Below are 22361 nucleotides of genomic sequence, written 5' to 3'. Positions count from 1 at the left end.
CAGGCAAGTTCTGTTCAGTATTTGAATCATGCATAAGCACATTAAGAAATGACCTTACAATGAAGTTGAAGGTGGAATCCATGTGAATGAGGCTTCCAATGTGAACGAGGATCAACAGTTGTTGCAGCTTTCGCCTCTCTTGGCTGATCTTGCATTGATCCACCAACACAGGCAGCGCTATGGTTCCCTGACCCGTTCAATAGTCTCTGCTTTCCCAAAGTCTCATCTGTGAACCTGAATTTGAAAATACAATTAACAGCCAATGGATAAAAGAGCAATTACTGGACAATTGTGGTGACAAATATCAAGTTGGCATTATTTTTTACACTGTATTTATCCAGGGAAGTTGATGCACTTACATGTTCTTTATTAATAACATACTTTTGCACCTGTGAGTGAACTCTCAGTACAGCCACTGGCATCTGCTTTACTGTTCCAGCACTTTTACAGAAGTTCAAGGAAGATGGAAAACGCCAGTTGTTTCCTTCTAGCAGCGTTTTCATTAGATGTTTGCAATGCATGCCCCTACCCTGGGCTCCTACAACCAGGGACCGTTTACACACTGCACTAACCCGAACTCTTACACAGAGCTCTGGTGGAGGAGTTGATAAGGAAGGTGACATTTGATGAAAACTGGATGAAAAATGCATGCACACAAAAGATTAGAACGATATCATGCCAAAAAGCCGGAGTCAAATTCCCTGTATGTGTTCACACTTACTTGCCCATTAAAGCTGATTCTGATTAGCAGGCTGAGTCTGTGTACATTTTGAATTAAAAACACGTTACCTTAGACTGTTACAGGGAAATGTTTGTTAGGAAGGAGCATCGCATGTGTCGTGAACTTGTTATTAGTGGGACATATCGCCGCCTTGTGGTCGATTTGCTTTAGTTTGATCGACTGTGCGGTGTTGGATTGAGTATGCCTGGCTTCATGCGCCATTCAGATTCACAACAACACCGTTCAGAGATGGCAGCGCTGTTACCACCCCTACGAGTCTGCCGAGGAATACTGAAAGAATTACGTGCCATGCAAGGACCCACGTACAAACTGTCACCGGCCTACAACTATGTTATGGACCAGTTTCGTAAGAATAAGGCGAGTTTACCACCAACTGCGTCTCAGCTAACGGTGGCTAAGTTAGCTAGCTTAACTACCATTACAAACTGCATGGGAAGTGAATGGCTAGCGTTAGCTAACCCGACATCTCTTGAATGATAACGTTTTGCTAGTGAAGTATAAATAATTTTCGCCCTTCAGCCTGTTTACAAACGTGGGAATAGGGAGAATACCCAGCATGACACTGGAGTGCTTTCGTTGCCAACTTTGTAATGTTTACAAGCAACAGTTAAACACAAGGTGACTGTGATGCAGAAGGACATGCTAACATTAGCTAGTAGCAAATGAGCCTAATTGTGCATTCATGTGCTCCTCGGATGTTCCCCTTTCACCCATTTCCCGAGTTAGGAAGTCGTTCTCCCGTCTTCGGTGTGATAATTTAAGTCGTAATGTGGGATACAACATGGACGTTACAAAGAAGATGTATTTTATTGCTCAGAGCGTGTAAACAGTAGTTGTTTTCCAGTATGTATTTCCAGTTTGAAGCTTTATATAAGTGATTTGATTTTGTCCCAGACTTGTTGCTGCACCAGTGGGCATTCACGTGACTTTTTCCAGTGGGGAAGTAATTATTCCGACAGCACATGAACGCAGCCTTAGCACTCTCAATACGTCCATGGTGACGTGAGAGACGCAGGTGCTCCGTCTGATAATGAATTCACTAATTAATCATGTTCTTACACTCACCAGAGTGCAACATGATACAAAGGATCGAGTCATTAATTGTGTTAAAAAATCATCGTCGTTTATTGGCATCTGGGTTAATGTGAAATGAACAGTTTAAGAGGACCATTCACAAATGTGTCGTTAAGGAAGGATCAATAGATTGAAGGATCAAAGCGTATCTGTAATAAGTATATTTGTTTAGTAATTTAGCATCTTTACGTTTTTCCAGTCAGGGGCACCCTAAATTTAACTATATATTTATTTTAATTAATATTTACAGTGGTGCTCATAAGTTTATGAACCCATGCTAAAGTTGACTAAAAAGAGGAATACAAAAATCATCTTTTGGAAATTGATCTTAATGCCTTAATTAAAAACAAATTGGGAAAATCCAACCTTTAAGGACACCAGTTTTCTTTGTGAATGAATGAATGTATGTAAGGGTATGTGATGATGGGGGGGTATAGTGAAGGGTATGTGATGATGTGGGGGAACTTTATCAGGATGCATAGTATCCTGGATCCATGAAATAACTGGCCTTTCAAAATAAAAGTCTGCCGGCCTCTATGGGAATTTAACATAGGGGTGTACTGACTTATGCCCCCTGTATTTTAAGGAAGAACATTTATTTATTTACGATACATTATTCATTCACAAAGAAAATTGGTGTATTTAAAGGTTTTTCCTCATTTTTTTAAATTAATATTCAATTAATTTCCAAAAGATGATTTCTTTATTCCTCTTTTTAGTCAACTTTAGCATGGGTTCATAAAGTTATGAGCACCACTGTATAACTTCTCTTATCTGCCATCATGTCCATGGGAGGGCTTGTGATTCTGTCTGTTTTCTCGAGCTGCTTGTTCAAATGAAGGGTCAGGGTTTTTACCATATAGGCTTAAAGCTTGTATTATTTATGCTCGGGAGAACATGGCTCACCAGGCTGGTTGAATGCATGTGCAGTCACTGAAGAGAAATAGCTGGGAGCCACTTGCCTGTCATTGTGTATTTATCCCAGCTCTGGAAAATGCCCTAAGGCATTGTAACGTATATGTGGAACTCTATAGGGACCAAATGCGTACTGTCCATGTATCTGTTACAGGTGATGAAGGAAAAACATTCAGGCAGAAAAGCCTGTCATAAAGGCACATTTGTTTATGTTTTATAGTCTGTTACTGGGATTGTTGCTAACTCCATGTAGCCCACCGGCTAGACCTTAAGGCTTTTCTTCATAAATGTTATCTTGATTTCATTTTTCTCTATGGTGACTGATTTAGTAAACCAAGCAAAACTGTGCGTGTTGTCTAATTATATTACGATCCGGTTCATCAGTTGATCGTCACAAATGTTTTTTGTTCTCCCTCTCACAGGTTACAGGACAAATGTACTGCCGTGCCCAGCAGGAGGCCCACCATGACTCCCACACATACCTGTGTTTGCTGGCATCTAACAGGACCCACCTGGCCCTGCACAAACTTTACCATGGCAAGGGAGATCGCAGCCGAGAAGAAGTGGCTGGCCTAGTGGGGCTCAGGTTGCCCACTCAGCCAGGAGGTAAAGGCTGGGAGAAGTGAGGGCATGGGAGCGTCCAATATTGGAAGAAAACCTTGACTCTCTTTGGAAATGACTTTTCTTTGGATGATTCATCTGGTCTCTTCCAATTCACCTCTTGAAAAGTAAACTGCAAAGGGATAAATGTTTAACTGGAGATTGTGCCATCATGGACTGCTTTGAGGGAACTCGACTTATTCCTGTTGTGTTCTACCAATGTTTGATATGAGGATAATCTGATCTGAGAGTATTAGAAGCAACTGTGAAAATATATGCTATAAATTAAAAATCTGTTGTTTAGCTGTACCCCGCAGCTTGTTCGCACCTGCTTTTGTTTGTGTTTTTGCAACTTTCCAAACCGTAAAAAAGGCAAAAGCAACCTTTCAAATGGACTGTAAGTACATTTCAATTTTGAATCATCTGTCCCATTAAAATATGAGTCACCGTTACACGTTCTGAGTTTTGTAAGAACTTGATCATCGCACATTATAACACAATAACAAACGAGCCACTGTGTCAACGAACTGGTAGTTTAATCCATGTCGTGCTGCATTTACATGCACCTAAAGAGACCGAAAAAAGGGAATAATCCCCAGATTTACTAATCAGATGTTGATCAACACGAATCCTTGAGAATATTTAACATACTGTATGTTGTTTGTTGAATGTGAAATAATGAAGTAGCACGGGCTTTGTGAATTAATGTCTTTATCGTAACAGCAATTTGCACGGCTGTTTGTGGGATTCTTTAGTTTGTCCCATTACACTTATCCACGGAGGCATACACTGCCTTTTGGCAGTTGTCTTCAACGTTGGGGTGGATAACAAACAGGAATAATAATACTGAGCAATAAACCAGCTTGATGATGCTCACATTGGAAAACCTTTGCTGAGACTTTGATTCTACTCTGTGGGTATTGTCGATACTGTAGTTTGTAGCGTAGTTAAGCAAATATTGCATCCAGAGTCTTTCAGTCTTTGATGGAAAAGTTTTAGAAATCTAGATGCACCCTAGCGGCAGCAAATGTCATTTGCAGCCAGGGTCGTCTAGCAACTCTCCGTTGGCTTGCGAGCTGGAAAAACCAAATTCTGGTCAGGCCAATCACATCGTGTATAGAGTCGGTGGGCGGGCTTAACATAATCACGACGGTTCTGCGTGAGTTCCCTGCTACCTGAAATCATAGACGATGGCTGCTGCTGCTGGTGAACAGCGGTCTTTGGAATCAGCTTTAGCCGCGACTCTGGAAGACTTGGAGTTCAGCTTTTCTTTGAGAAAAGAACAAAGAACGGCACTGAAGTCATTCTTAAAAAAGGAAGATGTGTTGGGAGTTTTGCCGACCGGATACGGCAAAAGTTGAATCTATCAACTAACGTTGCTCTGCTTGGTTGTAGCACTATCCTATTGCGTGCAGAGGGAATTTGAAAGACAACCGTTTATCCCGCCCCTTGGATTGAGCCCTGCCAATGGTGAGTTCCCAGACCCAACATCTGGATGTGGGGCTGGCTTGTCAGGCTATTAGAAATCACGGTACCTGTTAAACACAGGGCATCAGCCAAGAGGAACAGGGGTTAGCAAGGAAACCCTCAACATGCCTCAGACACTGAAGAATTAACACAATTATAAGCTGCATCCTCAAAATGTAACGTTGAATCCTGAGCTCTGTCACAGAGGCTACACATACACATTTTAATACACTGAATTACATAATGTAGGTGGTCCCAGTGGTTTTGTCCACCCTGTAGTACATTTGCAGGACGCTGCAGTGCCAGCTTGGATGGAATCCTGTCTCTTCCCTCTCTTGCTACCTTTTCCCTCTGTCCACAGCTACCTCATACAGTACCTCAGCTTCTCTGGCCCAGTGTTATCCACCCCACGTTTTTATTCAAATCTGCCCTTCCTGTTTTCTCTTACTCTCCAGTGGTGACTAACATTGCCTTCAGTGGGAATTTAAATAGACTAACCCTAGAGCAAAGCAACGCACAGTGACACACCGTGCAACCAATGCACTGCCGCCCCAAACTAACACACACACACACTGAGCCCTGGAAAGAAAGTCCAATGCATACTGATACACCAACGGCTTGTGTCAAAAATTTATATTGCACAAAAAGCAGGATGTAAATGTGCCTCTCAACTCCCCGCTGTTTTATGCATCCTGGAACAGACAGCCATGACAAACAGAATGAGAGAGAAACCCTTACAAAAGCTGAGTGGCACTGAAGGTTACTTCATTTTTGGGGAAGGGGGGGGATTTGAAGGAGGTGACTCCCTGTAGACTATGATGCTGCATCTCATACCGGGGAATGAGTTATGCAAGTGATATTTTTAATGTCAGCACAAGCTGAACTCATCTGGGGTTAATAAGCCATGAACATTTAGCGCCATGCTGCCAGCTTGATGTCCCGCTTTAAGTGAATTGAAACGTCTCTGAGTGAAAGGTGGTGATAGATGTGAGCGTCAAGCTGGCAAGAGGAAAAACTAAAGAGCGGAGGAGGGCGGAGACACTCCATCCGTCAGAGTGAAGGCTGTTTTGTTCATTCCTAGGTTCTGCAAAGGAGAGAGGAGTCAGCATCTGCAACTTCTGTCTCCGGAAGGAAAAGCATCTGTTGAGAGGTCTGTGCTCACTGCCACAAGGCGCGCACTCTTCTCTGGGGGGGGGGATTTAATTTGCGCTTCGGAGTATCTTGATATACTGTTACTGTTACCTCTTGTTTACCAAGGTTGTTTTTTTTTTTTCTTACGAGTTGGACGACCACACAAGGGAGCAGTCAGAGAGAAAATTATCACACAGACGAAAAGGGGAGGACAAACAAGAAAGCAAAGGAGTGGAGAGAGGAGAGGTGACCTGGCCGAAGCAGGGACATGTTTGGGATGATCAAGAACTCGCTCTTCGGAACCACCGAGGAGACGGAATATAAAATGCTCAGCAGCGAGACGAAGGTAAGCAGCTTCGCGGACACCTGTCAGATACAGCTACAACGTCAACTCTGATATCTTTTAGGCTTTTACTCATTCTGTCCTCTGCGTAGCTGATCACACACAATCATTCTGATTGACCCTAAAGGTGCAAGGTCTCTCCTCCTCTTTGCATCAATATTTTTCCAGCACTTATCACAAACTCATGGCAAATTGTGTTTAAAATGGCCACGGACTTTGCAGTGTTTATCACAACATATGTAACCGGCGGACAACCTGGCAGTTAATTGCTTGTGACCTATAAAGATGCCTGCTGAGCCGCAGCGTGGGGCAAAGAGACAAACCAGCCAGAGGTCCTCTGCCGATCAGCCAGGCAGGAATGAATACAGATGGTGATGCTGACTGCGACCTTAAAACACACACACACACACACACACACACACACACACACACACACACACACACACACACACACACAATGAAGTCAGAAAGGTTTCAACCTGCTGTGGGTCACTGTTTTTTCCATCATGACATTATAAAATGCGCGCGCGCGCGTGTGTGTGTGTGTGTGTGTGTGTGTGTGTGTGTGTGTACCCACAGGGGCCTGGAAGAGGATGCAGTTTAGACGTGTTTGTGGTTAACCCATGAGCTCAGATATAAAGTGTGTACACTGATACACTAGCCTATCCATCGACAACCGACGTCACGGAAGAGGAAGGGCATATGCCCTTTCCATGCCAGCACCGGACCCCCCCCCCCCCCTCCACCTCCACCCCTTGTCATGTTTTTGTATTTATTTTGTTTGCCCTGTATGAAATGTACGCACACTTTGGATAGATTCTAGTGGAACTCAGTGACGTGTGTTGTTTACTGAGGCAACAGCCATTTCGAGGTTCTTCTCTTGTTGCCCTGTTGACCCAGAGTGCACTACTATAAATGTGCATGGAGCCATGTAATGTCACCGGTTGGCATGGGTTTCGAAATTGTCTTTGTGTGTTTAACTCTGAACAGCAAGCGACCTTTTGACAGGGACACAAAGGCACACGGTCCAACTGACCAGACAGGGAATCAAATGACCCAGTGTCACATTTATTCACACACACGCGCACACACACACACACACACAGACAAGAAGGCATATCTGTCCTGACACAGCTTTTGTCCGAAGCTTAAAAACAAAGACAGCAGTATATGTATAAATAACTGTGCTTTAAGGATTTCAAACTTAAATACTCACATTTGGAAAGTGGACAAAGTGGATTATGATTTGTAATAGATCATTTATATTACTGACCCACATGTAGCATGATGTCAAAGATTACTACAGTAACCACGCTCCCTCTAAGTGTTCATTAAACAGTCTTGAAAGGCAGAGCTCAAAGCTCATCAAATCAAATCTGTGGACCTGACTGACTTGTTTAAACAGCAGGTATTGAAATCAGAGCTTGCCACCTGATCTGTACAGCACCCGCCTGACTCTGACACCCTACACTCTTAATTAAAACTGACACAAAATACAGACGAGTTGGCAAAGCATACACACGTACCTATGTCCACACATTCACACCAGAATAACAGCAAAATATAGGTGTTCAGTTAGACATTTGCTGAGGAATGTAGGCAATTATTTGAACAGAACAGAACATGAAATGGCAATGTAACAGTCACAGTGTTGATAATACCTTCTGTGCCATCTCCTCAGGCACAGACTAATTAACACTGTATAAGCTAAGCGCACACAACCACAGACACATGACAGACAAATTAATTGCACAGCTTAACATGAAGTCAGGCTCTGCTTTCTCTGTTTGGCACCGGTACACAATGTTAATGGTGGGCCTGCTGACAAGCCACACAGAGCAGAACCCTCGTAATTACCATGCAGGAGCTGGGGTACCTGTCACAAGTTGGAGCTCCGTGATAACATAGTGTTATCTTGTATGTGCTGAGGAATGAATACGGCGGCATCGTCAGATTACAGGACCCCTGTAGTGAGTTAACTCTGCAGTGGGTTTTGAATAAGATATGTGGAAAATAACACATATAAAGACATTGGAAAACATTTTACAACATACAACCAAGAGTCAGAAATTCCTATACAAGACAGAATCATTTGCATGATATTTTGAGATTTGAGTTTTCCTTCCCTTAGGGAAGAAAAAAACATAACATAGGAAGAAATAAAGCATAATCTGCGAAACAATAAACTGTATATTTGACACCGGCTTCTTATAGATAGATTGTAAACACTGTAAGGAGAACGAATCCCAAACAAACACGGAGCCATACACACATGTATAATCACATTAGTGGAATGAGCAGCTGTATTTGTAACCTGCATCGCCGTCTCTGCAGCGGCCAGATTCCTTCAAGACCTATTAAAGTTATTGCTCATCAGCAGCACAGTTGAGTGGCCGTGCTCCACATTAGCCCCAGTTAATCATATTTAATTCAAAACTGTTGCATCATATTGATGCTGTGTGCCTGGCGGTGGGGAGAGAGTTGTGTGTGTGTGTGTGTGTGTGTGTGTGTGTTTGCCTGTGCGCTGTTATGTAACACATCTCTTGCCCATTATTCTCTGTAGGCTGACTGAACCCTGCAGAGCAGAAGAATGAAACAAAATCAAATCAGTGTATCTGCATCTCATATTTTGGCTGCCCACATTGGTTTCACACACCCACATGTGTGCAGTCACACGCACACAAACACACAGACACACACACACACACACTGAACCCCTTCAAGTGTTAACCCCTGCCAGTTCAAGGCTTGCATCCTTGGGAGCAGATTGTCAACATCAGTGTGTCAGACGTGAATCATATTTGAGCCTAACCTCTCCCGTACAGCTGTCTTTGTGTGTGATAAGTGTGCGTGGGTGGGTGTATGTGCATAAAAGAAATTTGTTTCTGCGTTTGTGCATGCCACAATGTGTAGCTGTGTTTGGCCTACTGATGCCTAAACCACCCCCTGATTTTTCTTTTCTTCCCCAGGATGGAGTTAGTTTTGAGGTGCGGCGGTATGATGGTGCCAAATACGCTGTTGTCTCCTCTGAGGGACGAAGCTTTGACCAAGTGACAGGGGAGCTGGTGAGGAAGCTGCTCATGTACATCGGCGGGAGCAATGAAGAAGGTAAGCCATTTGGAATACAAAGCTAAGATACGTTCACTAACAGTGTAGGACCTATTGTAGCTCATGAACTGCCTCTGTTATCTTTCCCTATTCCTCTTTTAAGCTAAGTGCCATAGTGTCATAATGACATAGTGTCGTTTAAATCACACATAAGAAAAGTATGAAGCAAGATTTATGTTATGTCATAGAAAGATAGCAGGCCACAGAAAAGGAAAAACACACTGGTCTAATAAAAGGTACATCATTAAATAATTAAAATACAAGATTTTTTCCATTCATCTTTCTAACATGAATAATTATGACTCTATTGAGTACATTTTAAGTTTATAAAAGGATAAAAAAAAATCTGTTTTCTGACTTTGTTCATGGAGTTCGTGTGGTTGTTTAGACTGAGTGCACAGTTGCAAAATGATATTCCTAGTTTTGTTCCTTACGTTAATTTAAACAGTGGCCAGTCTCAGGATGCTCTGAAGCTGAATTAAAGTGCTCATATTATGCTTTTTGGCTTTTCCCCTTTCCTTTATTGTGTTATATATCTTTTTTGTGCACATTATAGGTTTACAAAGTGAAAAAGCCCAAAGTCCCCCCCCAAAGGGACTTACCATCTCCAACAGAAAACACTGTTCACAAACTGCTCCAAACAGCTCTATTGTAGTCCAGCCTTTACTTCAGAGACAAACGTGGTCACTTTGGAACACACGTTATAATGCTCGCCTAGCTGCTAGCATGGCACGCCCTCATACTCTGCTTCTGACTGGCTAGTAGTCCTTACCTAGGTACTGTCAGGGCACGCCCTCATACTCTGCTTCTGACTGGCTAGTAGTCCTTACCTAGGTATTGTCAGGACACGCCCTCATACTCTGCTTCTGACTGGCTAGTAGTCCTTACCTAGGTACTGTCAGGGCACGCCCTCATACTCTGCTTCTGACTGGCTAGTAGTCCTTACCTAGGTACTGTCAGGGCACGCCCTCATACTCTGCTTCTGACTGGCTAGTAGTCCTTACCTAGGTACTGTCAGGGCACGCCCTCATACTCTGCTTCTGACTGGCTAGTAGTCCTTACCTAGGTATTGTCAGGGCACGCCCTCATACTCTGCTTCTGACTGGCTAGTAGTCCTTACCTAGGTACTGTCAGGGCACGCCCTCATACTCTGCTTCTGACTGGCTAGTAGTCCTTACCTAGCTACTGAGCATGTGCGACTCCCAACAAAGATGGAACAGAAGTGAGATGTCTCACTCTGTAGCTAAAACAGAGACTTGAACACAGGGTGAAAAGAGGAGCTGCAGCAATGTGCAGTACAACAAATATATGGTGTTTTCTGAAAATTAAACCACATAAACCTATTCTGGTACAACCTCTAAATACAATTAGGAACCTGAAAATGAGCATAATATGAGCACTTTAATGAACATCAAAGATTGGCTCAACATGTCTCCATTCTCATTTTGAATAAACAAATGATTATTACAGTATAGGATGGCTCACTTGAAATGGCTTAGCTTCATTGGAGGATCCATTTGAATATGATCAGGCACTAATGTCCTTTGTTTCCCCCGCTTTAGGTTAACAAACAATTATAACCTCAGCCAGCTAAAAGTGCAGTCTGAAAACTAGGACTCAGTGCAGAATCATCATTTAATTTGTTTGCTATTCATAGAGGTGCAAACTACATGGCCTGTTGTTGGTATTTGCATGATATAACGTTCTCTACACAAAATCACACAAATCCTGACCTTTAGATTTGGGCAGTTTGCTTTCAGGAGGACATTGGAGTTTCTCTCCTCTACATTCATCCTTTTTATGAACTCACTTTCTGTCTCACACTTCATCCTCTAAGGTGAAGCCATGGGTACTACAGCTCCCATCATTATCACAGTGTACCCACGGAATGATGGTGTTCTGTCTCGCCGTTTGGTGGTCGCCATCCGCATCCCCACCAGCTACCAGCAGAACCCCCCGACTCCCACCGACAGTGCCATCAAAGTCGAGGAGCGGCACGGCATGACTGTCTACGCTCTGTAAGTGTCAGATAAAAGACTTTAAGATCTCTCTCCCGTGTATAAGAGAGTATTATGGATGTTGATTTGAGATGACGTGTCCAAATTTTGTACCCAAATGCACTAGCTATTTCATTTTTGGAGGCCTTAGTTTATATATTCAGTCTCCTGCAGGGCTTACATGGTAGAGCAAGTCCTAAGTCAGGTTTATTTAGTCTCGCATTGCCAGACCTTCCTCCACAGCCCTGCGGAGGAGGGTCTGGCGAGCAAAAAAACCTTGGGAAGGACCTTGTTTTGGCTACTCTAATTTCCCCATTTCTTCTTTTTTGTTGTTGTTCGCAGGCAGTTTGGAGGCTTCGCAGCGGAGACGGAGTACCGAGCAGAGGCCTTGCGTTTGATGCGTACCCTGGGTGAGACGGCCCCCTTTCAGCGCAAGCAGTACTTCTGCTGTAGCTACGACCCACCAATCAAGCCTTACGGACGCCGCAATGAGGTGTGGTTTCTACAGGAGGAGCCGTAGGAGCCATTCGATCAGATCTGAGTCAAATCTCATGACGAGTCCTTTATTCAAACTTATTTACCCCTTTCAGTACTGACAATCCTCTAGCTCTAACAGTTTTTGATTGGTAAGAGCAATATGGTGACTTGATAGACCTTTGAAACCCAAACGGACTGATAGAGATTACCCATGTTGCCTTTACCCATCTGATCTTCTGCTTGTCACAGGTGCAGCTGCTACACTCAAGTTAGGCGTTCAAGCAATGGGACAATTTAGAACTCAGTGCAGCATTTTCTCATTTCATTTTCCAATTTAAACTTGTAGCTCTGAAACAACACATGATGAGAGTGATTAAAGGCTTCTTGACAAATATAGTGTTAAGAAGTAAAAGTAGTTCTTGGAGTCACACGTAATACGTTTCATACAAGGTTCACATCACTGCTCACAGTTCAGTTCTCTACGCCAAGGGAAAATAGATCTTAAAGAAATACCTTTAGCTCAACTGGTATTCTACCGCCACTTGTTTACAGGTGTAAAACAGTAAGTTATCTAAGTAACTGAGTGAATAATCTAATATAATCTGTATTCAAATACAACTGAATTACATGTTTGTCCTAAACATTTGTCAATAAAGTCGCTGTAGAGCTCTCATCTCCCTAAAGAACACACATATGGCTTTGCACACGTTTTTATCTAGTTTACAATTTAGTGACGGCTACGGAGAAATGTATAAAATTAACATTAGTTACATGGTAGTAAAAAGCACACTTCCTTTTCCCGAGTAAGGACCTGGAAAGAAACAGGAGTTGAGCCATAAAGTAGAACTAGTCTTCATGAATTAATGGGTGGACCGCTGTGACTGGAAATTAATTAGCTAGCTCTAAGTGTTGTTATAAACTCTGTGATAATATGTTGATCCAGGAAGCATGTGTGTATAGTGAATATTTTGTGTTTTACTGCATGACTATGTCATCTTTATTTATTCAGACTCTTGAAACTGTTATGCGATACATCTGTACTGTGTGATTTCCAGTGCTGAGTGAATATAATGTTCAGGTTTCCTAGTGTTTCATAACATAATAAATATATTATTCAGAAAGAGTGAACATAATTCTAGTTGTCTAAATTTCTTTGTCTGGGACAGTAAGTCTTGCTTGTCATTTTTTGCTGTGACAAGCAAGTAAAAAGAAATGACTTCCATTGACCTCGCATAACATGTAAAGAAATCTGAATTAGTCAACGTGGAGCCTTTCATTTGAAACATGATTACCATTACGCTTTAATAGTGCAAAAGAAAGAAAGCAATATGCAGCTAATTAAGTAACTGAGAAAAGTAACGAAGGACGAAATTAAACACTGTGGTAAATGGGCTTAAAGGAGAATCCCGGTCGATTTCAACACGTAGCTCTGTTTTTAAATTTGGAGTGCTGTCCGTAGCGAGAAAAACGAAAACAATCGGTGCTGCCTACACCGTGTTGTCCTCCTGCTAGCGTTAGCACCCAGGAGACTGAAACAGGGCAGGGTTTAAACGTGCTTTTAGCTTTTAGAGTGCTTCGGTACCGTCTACAAAGTACACCGAAAAGAGATACAAAAATATTTTCAAAAATAGGCATATGCTTATTTTTTAAAAGTGCTGTAGTACAACTAGCAGGAGACAAGTTATAATTGAGGTAAGTTTGGAGACACTACCTTATTTAATCATTAAATTAATTTTCTTATCAGTGTTGTAGTTTGTAGACGGTCCCTAAGCACTCGTCTTGCCGTCTCAACACCGGAACTAAACAGAGCTGAATTAGCACAACGTTTATGTATTTCTTTGTTATCTCCTGCAGTCAGATTCACTGTGTTCACTCAGAAGGAATCGCTTCACATGGGTAGGCACTTTTAATAACATTTAGAACATGTTAGGAGGCTAAAAGCACGTTTAAAACCTGCCCTGTTTCAGTCTCCTGGGTGCTAACGCTAGCAGGAGGACAACACGGTGTAGGCAGCACCGATTGTTTTCGTTTTTCTCGCTACTGACAGCAAATTAACAAGTTAACAGAGCTACGTGTTGAAATCGACCGGAATTCTCCTTTCATTTACAGGTTTTAAACACAAGCATACCTTAATGAATGCAGCATGAATTCAATAAATGTCAATTAGTTATTTAACTCAGTTATATAGGCTATATGAGGATTAGATTGTTACATTTGAAGACAATTAGTGTTTAAAATTTAAGATCAGATACAAAAACATCAAAATGCAAAATTCAATCCATGACTCATTTATTAGATTTTAATTAACAGACAGAATTCAGCAAAAGGAATAAGAACTGCAAAAAGAGATATTAATATACAGATATTGGATTAATTCAAGCAAACTAAAACCCCCAGAAAAATTAGGGGTTCCTTTAATCAGGAATAAATGGTTTGCAATCAGAAGTTTCAAGAGCAGGCAAAACACTGACGGGCCCTTAATATAACGCTGTGGCCCTGTAACCCCATACTAGTGTAATTACACGAGCAGAGTCTGGTTTCAGCTTGCATACATGAATACAATAGAAGCCAGGAGTAGAGCACAGGGTCATCCAGGTAACCCCAGCTTGTCACCTTTAACCTTGTTATGAGAGGTTGAAGTATTGCACATATATAATTATGTCAGAAATCTATCCGATGCCCCTTTTTCAAACAATGCACTGCTCCTTTTTCATAACAAAAACCTCTACTACATATATTAAATGATGATGGAGATTTGGGTCATACAATGAATGGAATTACTCGGATGGTAATGTAACTGATGTACTGCAGGATCACGTTGGTCATATGTTGGGGAAATTTAAACTTGCTATGTTTTCATAGTTTAAGTTTCACTCAGATAGTTATAGTTTTGTATATGGTACAACTTAACGCAAAACTGTATAGGAAACACACACACGGTACCTTCAATGATACTGCAAAAATACTTAGTTGCTATTGGTAATAACTACAGGAACTGCAATCGAGAAATTGCTACAAAATGTTGTGGTAATAAATCAGTCTTAAAAATACATTCCCCATACTGCCTCCTGCTTTCAGCTCTCAACAAGGACAGCTTTGGTGCCCTTACCTACGTGCTAGAGAATTAGACAGATATATAAATCTCATCACTTATAATGTCAATAATGATGAGTCTAGCTAGAGTTACAAGTTGTCAATCATTTTAAATGAACTTAACTAAAAGGGAAAACTGTATTCAAAAGACGCGATCTCTTTGTAAAATATTAATTCATCAGTGAATCGTCACTGACATCCTTGAACCCTGTATCACTTGCATTTTCTTTTCTGTATTCTACAATCGAGTAGGTATCCATCAACATTACTCCCTGCTGTAGAATTGGTTTAAGATACAGAGGAAGAGAGACAGAGGAGTGAGCTTCAGTTACTTTTCTTCTCAGGAGAGTTTGGATAAGGTGCATATGGTGGAGGCCGCTCCTGCGTGGGAATAAAGGAAATGCGAACACGTTACAAGTGCCATTAAAGATGTCACTTCCACGCAACTTTAACGGAGGAGGAGACAAGCAAAGCAGCTTACCATGGGCATGTAGACATTGTGTGGATTGCTGGGATTGTAATACGCACTGCCTGCCGCTTCAGCCGCCTTGGAGTTACCTGTGCATAAAATGAGATTTAACAAAGACAGGGAGATTAAGACAGACAGGGATGACTGCTTTAAATATTTAGGAACAGACAGTTAAGCTCCAAACACCGTTAAGGAGAACTAATGCGAGGAGCACAACCACTGACAGCTCCAGGAATCCTTGAGACAAAATCTATAGGCACACCCTGAGGATGCACAGAGGCAAACGTTCTCCTCAAGCTCTTCCTAAAATAGAGATAGGCCAAACTGACATTTCAGCGTTTCAGTGTACCAGGCTCACCCCATGTGCAGGGTTAGACTGTTTTTCACTGAAATCCACAAGGTGCTTGAAAGGAGTATGGGGAGGGAGAGGAAGATTGCAATTTTGATGTGTAGCGGATGAGACATCGACACCCCTTTTTGGGTGGCGTGCTATGAAATGATTCACTCTGAGGCCGATAGATCCGATCTGACGGGTGCAGTGACACAGACATACAGAGAAGAAAAATAAAGACAGAGAGAGAAATAGACCTGGGGGTGGTGCTGTTGCTGCCCAGTTCGGGGGGGAAGCAGCCCAATTTTGGGGTGGTCCAGGGTAGGGGGGAGGTGGGGCCATGTAGTCAAAACCAGATGGGTACATTCCTAGAACACAGAAGACAACAGAAATAAGACCATGTCTTCGTCCCATCTCTCCCCTTTCATAGCTCAGCTTTCCTATCCAATAAAGGCAGAAATGCCCCCCCCCCAAAAAAAAGGTTACAGTCCCTGTGGGCAATTAGTTAACAAAAAAAACAAACAAGAGGAAAAAACTAAACGCTAACAGAGACAGAGCAAAATGGCAGCGTTTCTGCCTCAAGGGTTTTTAAGGACATTTGACAAAAAACTTGTATACAAAGTATGAAAATATGTGTGCACTGCATAAACATGCAGGCTGTAGCCTTAAAACTATGAAAGTATATACTTATATACTTGTTTTTTCTACCTGTTTGACCAACCTAAAAGCGCATACAAATGTCATATTACAAATGACTGAATTCTGTACCTGCAGCAGCTGTTGGATGGGGGTAGCCCATGTTGCCAGCAGCAGGGGGTGGGCCCTGGTAGAACGCATTCTGCTGGGGAGGGGGTGGGTAAGGATAGCTGGGAGGAGCAGGCTGAGGTGGGCCATAGCCGTTCATCATTCCAGGTGAGGGATAGCCGAAAGAGGCAGCACCGTTCTGTGCCGGAGCAGCACGAGAAGCTGAAATAAACAAAGAGAAAAGGGTCTCTCATAACAAATGCCCAAGACTTTAAGGGACTCTTTAACAGGCTCTTTTTGGGGCAGAGCTTCAGTACATTATTGGTTACACTTCTTTACGGTTAAGATTCTAACCATGAAAGTTGTCGTATTGTTACTTTGGTGAAGGATTTAAATACTTTTTTCACTCCCATATTAAGGAATGTTCAATTGTTATTTAGCATTGTATAACGTGTGACACAGTGATTACGGAAACTACCATACGAACCATTTGTGGCCAGTTTGAAGAGATGCTGCCCCACCTCTATGGCTCCTCCGCTGGTAAATGACATCTTGAAATGGGCCTGGCCCTCCCAGCCACCTGATGAGAGAGCCCACTACATTTAAAACAAATACAGAAAGCTACCCTTGTGTTTTATTGTGCAGTCCCTTTAGTTTGACTAAGATAACGCATCATCTTTTACAATAGTATTATGACCATTTATGAAACTAATCAAATCATACCTTGGTGGTTAAGAGAACAAAAACACAAGGCCACCTACCATCAGGCTCAGCTGACACTGTCCCTTTAATGTAGTTGGCTGCAAAGACAGGCTGCTCAATGCTGCAGCCCTTCATCAGATAATAGGGGAACATGGCCGAACCCAAGCAATCCTTGGTATTACTGGACACAAACAGCAACTGAAACAGTGGATGAGGGAAGAGACAAGAGAGTTTGTGGGGAGAGTTACAACAGGATGTATGAGAATATGAACACTGCCAACGTTCCAATCAAGAAGACAGCAGCAGCAATAGCTTTTAAAAAGGTCCCATGTGGTAAAATGAGATTCCCATGTCTTTTCTGATAATAAAGCAGGTCGCTGTGCTACTGTGAAAGTGACAAAACGCTCAATCCACACAGCCCATATTCAGGAACTGTGCCTTTAAACGAGCCGTCATGATAAACCAGGACAAACAGTATGAGAATAATGTTTTTTGAACATTAAAGCATATAAACATTGTCTAGTAGAAACCCCAAATACAAGTATGAACATGAAAATGAGTATATATGGGAATGGGAATATATATGGGACCTTTAAATATATACATTATATCATTTTGGTTGTACCCTGTATGGTGTGAGGTAAATGGTGCCCTTCTTGGTCCCCCTAAGCAAGTCTGTCTTGCCGGTGACATCGCTGAATGACAGCTCCACATTCTTACATTCCCTTAAAACACTGAGAAAAGAAGAAGCAGGTGAAAATAACCCGTTTCATCCACAATAAAATACTGACAGTTTAAGTATTAATGTGCATGTGAGCATTGGTTGAAACTACCGTATTTAATAACATGCAGGTGACCCACTTTACGCAATATTAAATAACTTATGTCAACACTGAAGTTACAGCTAGCTACTTCCTGTTTTGATTGGCGACTAACGTTACAAGTTAGCCATCTTGCTTAACAGCTATCAAAACACGCGAAGGCTATAAACTCGGTCATTCGTAATATTATAGTACCCTAGTATAAAACAGTAAATACAATATTCGAATTGCCACGACATGGCCTACAAAGCTAACGCAAACATCAACAATTAACCAAATGTGTTAGCTAGCTAGTTATGCTAACGTTAACCAGGCCAGCTAGCGGTTGGGTAGCATTACGTTGACTACGCACTGGAAAGTAGAAGGTAACGTTAAACAAGTAAAGAAGAGAGGCGACAGGTAGCTAGTTAATGAAATGAACCCCATGGACACAATATAATACACATACCTTTCTCCATTGTTTATCAAAACGCCTCCGTTTTGCGAATGATTCCGATTCAAAGCCATGTTTGGTAGCCGTCGTTTTCTGCTCTCCTGCTTCTCCTGGCTAATTGTTTTTCCTAGGGTGGTGAAGGCATAGGGAAAATTTGACGCGCCCTACTCTCCCTCTGATTGGCTAGTACTCGTTGCCTGCTATGGTTGGGTTGGTTAGGTTTAGGCAAGAGGAGTGGGATTGGTTAGGGTAAGAGTAACAATGTCAGGGTCAGCTAATCAGAGGCAGAATAGGGCGGGACATGCCTTCGCCATCCTAAGAAAAAAATACTCGGGATGGGATTGGGATGCCCCAGAAACGTCACTGGTGGTACGTCACTTCACAGTGTGACAACTCGTGATCTAGCGTGGGACAGTCAACATCATTGGCATACAAACTGCTGTGTCCTGCTGAAACTTGGCCATTTAGATCATTGTTGGACATTTGCCTGAGTGTAAATAGCTACAGGTTTGGTCCAATTCACGTTTTGACCTCCACATGCGAGTTCTCTATGTCTTGTCTGGCATCACAGTTGTAAAGAAATCCATTATGTTCATTGTGTAGGTAAAGGCAGCTAATCCTCATATGTTTGAAACCATGTAATTCCAAATTAAAATACAATTATGTGATTTATTTAAATAAATGATTGATGAAAGCCTGTGTTGTTTGTTGAAGATAATTACTATTTTCACCTAGCCAAGCAAATGCTTTTTTGTCTATATTTTTGCTTTGACTGCATTCTAGTCCATTCATTATTTTGATAAATGGGTCATCTTTTCATTTTTCATTAATTATTCAGACAGCTAGAGTTAATGTTAGCTGCCCTGCAGCTTTCAGAGTTAACTTTGACTTCATATATTACCTTCTAACAGCTATATTATCAGTAATGTGACAATCTGCAAGAAACAAGTTGCTTATAAATCACTAAAATAGTAGTATGACAGCACCATTTGGCTTTGTTATCAATGCCATTAGCATCGTGGCTAACACTATTGTTAGGCCGGCTTCACACTGGCTGCGTGGTGTTAGCATGGCGTTTCTGTTTGCACACCAGAAACGTGTCTGTCTGTGTTCTATTTTGCCTGGAAACGCTTCCAACGCGCTTGCGTGTCGCGTGAAAAATAGGCGTCGGTCCTATTTCTAGCATGCACGCATTTTGAGATGTGCGCATCACGCAGGCAGTGTGCAAGCTCTAACCTGTTAACATGGGAGCCGAAATAAAAACGGACACGCCACGCAGCTGACACGCTCACGCCAGGCAGCCAGCGTGAAGCCGGCCTTACTTAGTTTATGACAAATCGTTTCGGCTGTGCTTACTAACATGATGTCATTGTGCTAACGGAGCACCGTTAGCCTTTACAACAGAGCCGCTTCAATACACTTGTTAGATAATGTTTCATTACAGAGTTCTCTGTTGATTTGTGTTTGTCGATGTGTGCGTGGTGGAATATAATGTAAACAGAGAGTGGCGTGCCAGAAATGCAACGCTCCATGACGTAGATCCCCTTCAAGGCCAGGCTGATGTTGGAAGTCCCTCTAGTGGACAGAACGTGTAACAACAACCACATGCTTAGTGGCATTGACAATGCATAAGCCTGAGTAGTGTAGTACATATTTATAACAGGCTGCATTTGAGCATTAAATATTTGAATATTATTCGAATATTAAAAAAATAACAAATGAAATTTGAATGGAGGAAGACTGACAGCTCTGGTATACTGTTCCTTTCTTTGACCACCTGAACCACGGTGTGTGTTTGTTTACACTTCAATAGCCATCCTTACACACATCAGCAAACTGATAAAGTCCTTCATGTTCCTGACCTCGAGGCCCCGGTCCGTTCTTTATTTGGGTCCCATCTCCATAGAAGAATTGATGCTATAGACTGCCTTCATTCCGTTGTTTCCTCTCTTTTTCCCACCTCACCTATGATGTGTGCGTCCTTCCAGTCCTTCAGGGCTTTCTGTCAGAAATAATTAATTTTAATTCCAAACCACTATCTCTTCCTATACCTAACTAATAGGTGTATTGCCTAAATCTAAGCCTGCTTCTGCCTATAAGGAATATGAGAAAAAAAATAGCAAAACTGTGCAAATTAGTCAAAAGAGAAATAATGGCAGGAAATTACTGTTGTATAATTAAAAAGTGAATTTATTTAATTAACCACTCACTGCTCTATCAATGCCAACCATTTACATTTACTGTGACAACTGCCCATTCTACAGCTCTGACACTTACAACTTGCAGCAGATAAAGCAGATTTAAACTTTATACTTAAAGGACAATTCCGGTGCAAAAATTAACCTAGGGGTTAATAACAAATTAAACGTTGTCAGAAGTGAAATTAGTGATGAATAAGATGGCCAAAATTGTTAAAATTGTCCCGTTGTTGGTCTGTCCGTACCGGAAACCCGACCCTCGTTGACCCAGGTTCATATGCTGAAAAGGGAAAAGAGAAAAGACCCCGCCCTGAAGTAGGAGCTGAAAGAGTTACAGGAACTGCAGCCAGAGGGACTTAAAAATCCCCAAATTGGTCCAGTCGGAACACGAGAAAAAAAGGGTTCTAAGAATTTTATGTTCTAGGAACTGCAAAAATCCCTCTGGTCGGAAAGCGGCTTATGTAACTTTTCCCTCTTTGGTCCCCCTACAGGTTGTCTCATTGGAACTACAGCCACGGAAGCTGTAGTTCCAATGAGACAACCTGTAGGGTTGTATGCCTTTAAAACTGTCCGATTCAGCAGGGAAACATAATTTACATTGCTGAGTGACTGATCCTCCGTTTTTTTAACCTCTTACTGTATTGAAAGAGTGTTAGTCATTAAGGTAAATTATTAATTATGTCTAAAACACACTTTTAGATTTGTGAAAGCTTTATTGTCTAACGCTATAAACGCAATAAAGGGAGATTTCACAGTTTTTTTCATATGTAGACCACATTAGACCAGGTCCAGATCCAAACCCACTATACCTAGACTTGTCAAATCTGGACTAGATTATCCCAGAGAGACTAAAGATTCTTAAAAACACACTATCAGATTTGTGAAAGCATTATTCTATTTGTGAAAATGTAATAAAGGGAGATTTTACAGTTTTATTCATATGTAGACCACATTAGACCAGGTCCAGATCCAAACCCACTATACCTAGACCTGTCAAATCTGGACTAGATTATCCCAGAGAGGCTAAAGAGTCTTAAAAACACAGTTTCAGATTTGTAATGCTTTTTCATTTTTTTTATGCCAACATACAGAAGAGAAACAGAGAAATACAAACTGAACAAGAACAAAAACCCTTGCCCACCCTCTGCTGTCTCGAGGAAGAAAAAAATAAAAATAAAAAACAGAAATCACACCCTGCCTAGTCACTCTCCTCCTGTTCTTGTGGCGCTGAGGTCACCAGACCCGATATTTGTGCTGCTGCACCTTTCCACAGGTCTATAGTGGATGATTTGGCTTTGTTAATCCTTGCTGTAGAGAGCTCGAGCATAACTATGTCCAGAAAATATGCCAACCACTGTTTTATACAAAGTGAGTGTGTGTGGGGGGGGGGGAGCCAGCACTGAGCTATCATTTTCTTGGTTGCAATTGATCCGGCTAGACATATTTTCCTCTGTCTCCCAAGCAGGTGTAATTTAGAGTCGTCATTAAGTAACAAAACAATCTGGTCAGTAGGAATTCGACATCCTATCACATCAGATATTATTGATGTTGTTTTATTCCAAAACTCATGCACCTGTTCACACTGCAATAGGGAGTTGGAATGACTTTAGAGACGTATCTCTTCTGGGGAGTCCAATATGTCCTATGACATATGTTGAAGTGGATCTGCTGGTGATTTGGGTTCTTGGAACAGTGGAAAATGTCCCAAACTGTCTC

At 41.8% G+C, this 22361-nt stretch overlaps 3 protein-coding genes across 4 annotated transcripts; 2 read left to right on the top strand and 1 right to left on the bottom strand.

Moving 5' to 3' along the window:
• Window positions 1-916: 916 nt before the first annotated feature.
• Window positions 917-3783, top strand: fmc1 (formation of mitochondrial complex V assembly factor 1). The gene is made up of 2 exons (XM_078270201.1): window positions 917-1099; window positions 3154-3783. The coding sequence occupies exons 1-2, from the start codon at window positions 923-925 to the stop codon at window positions 3355-3357; spliced, it is 381 nt and encodes a 126-aa protein (XP_078126327.1). The 5' UTR covers window positions 917-922; the 3' UTR covers window positions 3358-3783.
• A 2063-nt stretch (window positions 3784-5846) lies between these two features.
• On the top strand, window positions 5847-12987 carry LOC144529668 (heme-binding protein 1-like). 2 transcript variants are annotated; one of them, XM_078268889.1, is made up of 5 exons: window positions 5847-5948; window positions 6080-6275; window positions 9242-9380; window positions 11218-11398; window positions 11720-12987. In XM_078268889.1, exons 2-5 carry the CDS (start codon window positions 6198-6200, stop codon window positions 11895-11897), a joined length of 576 nt encoding a protein of 191 aa, XP_078125015.1. In that variant the 5' UTR covers window positions 5847-5948; window positions 6080-6197; the 3' UTR covers window positions 11898-12987. The 2 variants fall into 2 exon arrangements, with proteins under 2 accessions (XP_078125015.1, XP_078125014.1); XM_078268888.1 differs by having other exon boundaries at window positions 5847-6275.
• Window positions 12988-14575: 1588 nt separating this feature from the next.
• On the bottom strand, window positions 14576-18583 carry wbp2nl (WBP2 N-terminal like). Its single transcript, XM_078268887.1, has 8 exons — window positions 18463-18583; window positions 17819-17927; window positions 17253-17391; window positions 16979-17071; window positions 16516-16713; window positions 16005-16115; window positions 15429-15505; window positions 14576-15328 (listed from the first exon to the last, which is right to left on the bottom strand). Exons 1-8 carry the CDS (start codon window positions 18519-18521, stop codon window positions 15272-15274), a joined length of 843 nt encoding a protein of 280 aa, XP_078125013.1. The 5' UTR covers window positions 18522-18583; the 3' UTR covers window positions 14576-15271.
• Window positions 18584-22361: the final 3778 nt, after the last annotated feature.

This window comes from Sander vitreus, chromosome 15 (assembly GCF_031162955.1).
Source record: "Sander vitreus isolate 19-12246 chromosome 15, sanVit1, whole genome shotgun sequence".
NCBI lineage: Eukaryota > Metazoa > Chordata > Actinopteri > Perciformes > Percidae > Sander > Sander vitreus.
This window is presented reverse-complemented; position numbering and strand designations above follow the sequence as displayed.

Bases quoted from the DNA above. Each gene is read 5' to 3' on its own strand.
- fmc1 (XM_078270201.1), top strand. From the start codon at position 923: ATGCCTGGCTTCATGCGCCATTCAGATTCACAACAACACCGTTCAGAG. The intron at 1,100-3,153 runs GCGAGTTTACCA...TCCCTCTCACAG, and splicing joins ACCAGTTTCGTAAGAATAAG to GTTACAGGACAAATGTACTG.
- LOC144529668 (XM_078268889.1), top strand. From the start codon at position 6,198: ATGTTTGGGATGATCAAGAACTCGCTCTTCGGAACCACCGAGGAGACG. The intron at 6,276-9,241 runs GTAAGCAGCTTC...TTTCTTCCCCAG, and splicing joins TGCTCAGCAGCGAGACGAAG to GATGGAGTTAGTTTTGAGGT. The intron at 9,381-11,217 runs GTAAGCCATTTG...TCATCCTCTAAG, and splicing joins CGGCGGGAGCAATGAAGAAG to GTGAAGCCATGGGTACTACA.
- wbp2nl (XM_078268887.1), bottom strand. From the start codon at position 18,521: ATGGCTTTGAATCGGAATCATTCGCAAAACGGAGGCGTTTTGATAAAC. The intron at 17,072-17,252 runs GTAGGTGGCCTT...CTCTCTCATCAG, and splicing joins AGTGTCAGCTGAGCCTGATG to GTGGCTGGGAGGGCCAGGCC. The intron at 15,329-15,428 runs GTAAGCTGCTTT...ATTCCCACGCAG, and splicing joins ACAATGTCTACATGCCCATG to GAGCGGCCTCCACCATATGC.